This window comes from Otolemur garnettii, unplaced genomic scaffold (assembly GCF_000181295.1).
Source record: "Otolemur garnettii isolate 467f Iridium unplaced genomic scaffold, OtoGar3 scaffold00149, whole genome shotgun sequence".
NCBI lineage: Eukaryota > Metazoa > Chordata > Mammalia > Primates > Galagidae > Otolemur > Otolemur garnettii.
This window is the reverse complement of record NW_003852544.1, coordinates 4,774,902-4,779,104: the sequence shown is the minus strand read 5'-3', so window position 1 is coordinate 4,779,104 and position 4,203 is coordinate 4,774,902. Positions and strand designations below refer to the sequence as shown.

Below are 4,203 nucleotides of genomic sequence, written 5' to 3'. Positions count from 1 at the left end.
AAAGGGAATGAATTTTGAGGGCACACAGTCAGACCATAGCAGGTCTCTTCTGCCTGTGCACCTGAGCACCTGTAGTCCCAGCTACTTCAGAGGGCCGAAGTGGGAGGATCAGTTGAGCCCAGGAGTTTGAGGGCAGCCTGGGCAACAAAACCCCCTTCTCCAACAAACTCACAAACAAGAGAATCAGTTGCCTTCTGAGACCAGTACACAATACAGTGAACTCAGTCATTCAGTCATTCACGCCTCAATAAATAATAGCCACCAGGTCCTTGTCAGAGATTTGAGAAAATGATAAGAACCCAGACAGGTGCCGGTCCCCAGGGAGGGCGCTGGGTGGAGTCTAAGCTCCTGTTTCTTTCTACGTAGCCAGCCCAGCAGCACAGACTCTTAGGCAATCGCCAGGGAAATGGCCTCGCCCCACCGCCCCGCCCGCCCCTCCCAGGCTGTCCAGGCGACACGCCTCTTCCCCCTTCCGCAGAGCTAAAAGGCCTGCGGGCGCTCGGCGTTCCTCCACACCCGGATCCGGCACCCAGCGCAGCGAGTTTCCCTGTGCGCAGCGGGTAAGGCTCGGCAGGGTCTCAGGGTCTCGCGGGGAGGTGGTGCGGGAGGCGGAGAGGCCCGACCCCCTCCCTACACAGCCCCTGCACGGCCCCAGGCGCTGCACCACCGCCCCGACATCTGCCAGCGCAGCCACCGCCCTGAGACCCGCGTGACACCACGTCCCCGGATTCCCGCTGGCCGCTACCAGGCAGCAAGGCCAGCCCTGCTAAGGCGGAGGGAGGTCGGAGGATGCGGGCAGAAGGCTGGATGGAAACTTGCAGAAAGCGGAACGCTTTGCTTCCTGAATTCCGCTCCTCTGAGCTGGGGCAGTTTCCAGGCAGCCCTAGGGCGAGCCACTTCTTCTGGCGGCAGGATGGGCAAAGTGCAGCATGGTGCTGTCTTAGAGATTATCAACAAGAGAATAAAACTGTACTTACACGCTGGGGAGGCAGCTCAACTATTCTTAATTTGCCTGTTCTTGGCGGGGGGGGGGGGGAAGGAAACTAAGTTTCTGAGAGTAGAGATCGAGAAGGGTTAGTGGGTGGCCAAGCCGAGATTCCGCAGTGACAGAGGACACTTGTCCCCATCTCCTTACACAGCTGGCTTTCCCAATGCTGAGCTGTGTTGGATTTTCAAATACACACCTCCCGGCGGCGCGTGTGGCTCAGTGAAGAGGGCGCGGGCCCCATATACCGAAGTTGGTGGGTTCGAACCCGACCCCAGCCAAACTGCAACAAAAAATAGCTGGGTGTTGTGGCAGGCGCCTGTAGTCCCAGCTACAGGGAGGCTGAGGCAAGAGAATCGCCTAAGCCCAGGAGTTGGAGGTTGCTGTGAGCTGTGATGCCACCGCACTCTACCAAGGGCAGTAAAGTGAGACTGTCTCAAAAAAATAATAAATAACAATCAAACACACACCTCCTGTGCCAGCTCTGAGACACTAGACACTGGACCTCTTATACATTACTGAATGAACCTTGAAAATAAGAATAATTATATCATCAATTATAATTATATCTTTGCTAGAGTTTGTTTTAATGTATTGGTAGCTATGATCTGATAGAAATGTTCTTATCTTGGGCTAAGTAGGCATTGGATTTATTGTCCAAATCAACCAGAGACTTGCACCAAAGGTCAGAAATTGTGCATGCTCCCAGACTCGGTAGGGTGGAAGGACCCAGGGCTGGGCGGCTGTGTCAGTGCCACAGTGGCCTGGCCCTCTCCTCAGACCCAGCTGTCTGCAAGATCAGAGCCCTTTATGACACCCTGTGTCCTGATGCTGTGTTACTGCTGAATCATTGACCAGCTTAGTCCCACATTTGTGTGCATGAGGAAGTGTTCTTTTCCTACTGGGGAAAAAAGAGAGAGAGAAGAAAGGACAAGTTGCAGGGTGTTCCAGAATCATCGGCACAAGTTTTGGGGGAGATTTTGGGGAAATGGTGCTGTCTATTTTGCTGCCATGAGCAATGGGCAACCTGGGACCTCTGTTCTGTGTTGTAGCCTTCACCATGGAGAAGCTGAGTGCAGCAAACAACCACTTCGCCTTAGACCTGTTCCGCGCCTTGAATGAAGACAATCCGACTCGAAACATCTTCGTCTCTCCCTTCAGCATTTCATCAGCGATGGCCATGATCTTTCTAGGGACCAGAGGCAACACTGCAGCACAACTATCCAAGGTCAGCAGAAACAAACAAAAGAGGTCTGCTTTCCCTGCTGTCTTCCTGCTCATACATTCTGAGGTCGGACTTTCAAAACAGGCCCCAGCATAATCCCTTTGCGTGCAGGCTTTCTGTTCATCTTCAGGTCTTTACTGAGCGTCTGCTTTGTGCCAGGCACTGTTTATTGTTTTGCTGGGGATACAGCAGTGAACAAAACCAGTAAAAAATGTCCCTTCCGGATGATGCTTCCTTTCCAGTGGACGCATCTGACAGCTTTCTGTAAGCCACCACACCTTGTTCTGAGCTATCAGTTTGCAGTTTTTGCTTTGCATATGGGGATCTGTGACTCACACCTAATGCCTCTTACGCAATGTTGCCTTTGAGCATAACGAGAGCAATGAGACATAGGGTATGCACTAGAGCAGTGGTTCTCAACCTTCCTAATGCTGCAACACTTTATTTAATACAGTTTCCGTTGGGCAGGTCCCACAGGTTGAGAACCCCTGAACTAGAGGATGATGGTGGTGGTACTGCCTTTTGTGGAAACAAAGAAGAAGGCGACCCTGTGCCTTCTGTATTCCCAGGGCCCGACCCTGTGCCTGGCACTGCTCATGGCTCTGTGGGATCTGGCAGTGTTGCCTGTGCAGGCAGGCCCTGCAGGAGAGGGCACGGGGAGGCCCAGTAGCTTCAGGAGAAGGACCCAGCCCCTGGCCATGTGGGGCAGGTACTCTTGTGCCCAGCCTTCCCTCCCATCCTTAATGGGCATGGAGGGGACCTCTGTGCTTGGTGCTTTCTAATTCTGAGAGGGGAACTGTAGCTTTCTTTTGAAGCCCAGTGGAAAGTAGTGATAAAAGTTGAGGTTCTTCTAACTCAGCTGCCACAAGTTATCCTGCACCTGTTCCTCAAGAAGGTGTAGCCCTGGGGTCAAGTTCAAGAGACTGCAAACATTCCATGACTCATCACTACTGATAAGAAAGCATCTTTTTTTTTTTTTTTGGTACAGACAGTCTCACTTTATCACCCTCAGTAGAGTGCCATGGCATCACACAGCTTACAGCAACCTCCAACTCCTGGGCTTAGGTGATTCTCTTGCCTCAGCCTCCCCAGTAGCTGGGACTACAGGTGCCCACCAGAATGCTTGGCTATTTTTTTTTGCAATTTGGCCCGGATTGGGTTTGAACCTGCCACCTTTGGTATATGGGACTTTCGCCCTACCCACTAGTCACATGTGTTGCCCAAGAAAGTATCTTAAAACTTTTTTTTTTAATTTGCTTTTTTTAAACCACTGAAACTAATTTTTAGTAACTTCTTGCAGAGTTGTATCAACTCCTTTTCTGAGCCTTCCCGGGGACTTGATAACCTCAGCAAAGAATAGTTTTAAGTATCCCCCTGCCATTTCCTTTAAAGCAGAGGGATTATAGTAACAATGCAAACATTCCTGATCTCCAATGAGTAATGTGGACTCTGTATTCTGCATAGTTTTGTTCTTTGTGTCTTAATAACAAGGAACCATCCCAGGCCTCATAAAACCATTAAGGATCTCTTAATGTGTAGCTAAAACATGAGAAATTAAGCTTTTGCCAGAATGTTAAGCTTAAGGAAGTTATTTTTAAGTGAGTTCCTGGTGCTAATAGATTAACAGACCCATAAATATTCAGTGCACTAACCACTCCCATTTGTGGAATTATATAATTATTTAGACTATAATTATAACTAAAAAGTAATGATGTGAAAGCAGTTGTTGGTGTAACTATTATGTCTCACGAAGTTATAAATTTTGGGTTCCCTATTGTTTGTTCTTCAATAACAAATTAATAAAGTATTGGGCTGAAGACCATTGGCAATCAGTAATGAATGCAAATTAATTTAATTAATTTGATAGACACAAGGAGGAATCACTTTGTAATTTTAAAATAAATGATTGTAGAAGGAATGTTTTCTTTATTTTAGACTTTGCATTTCAATACGGTTGAGGAGATTCATTCAAGATTTCAGAGTCTGCATGCTG

At 48.8% G+C, this 4,203-nt stretch overlaps 1 protein-coding gene across 1 annotated transcript in view; it reads left to right on the top strand.

Annotated features, from left to right (window-relative positions):
- Window positions 1-2,030: 2,030 nt before the first annotated feature.
- LOC105887965 (leukocyte elastase inhibitor-like) overlaps window positions 2,031-4,203 on the top strand; it is a 7,766-nt gene continuing 5,593 nt past the window's right edge. Inside the window, exons 1-2 of the mRNA XM_023518877.1 lie at window positions 2,031-2,213; window positions 4,146-4,199. Coding sequence (XP_023374645.1) covers window positions 2,046-2,213; window positions 4,146-4,199 — 222 coding nt within the window. The 5' untranslated portion in view covers window positions 2,031-2,045. The remainder of the gene's footprint in view (window positions 2,214-4,145; window positions 4,200-4,203) is intronic.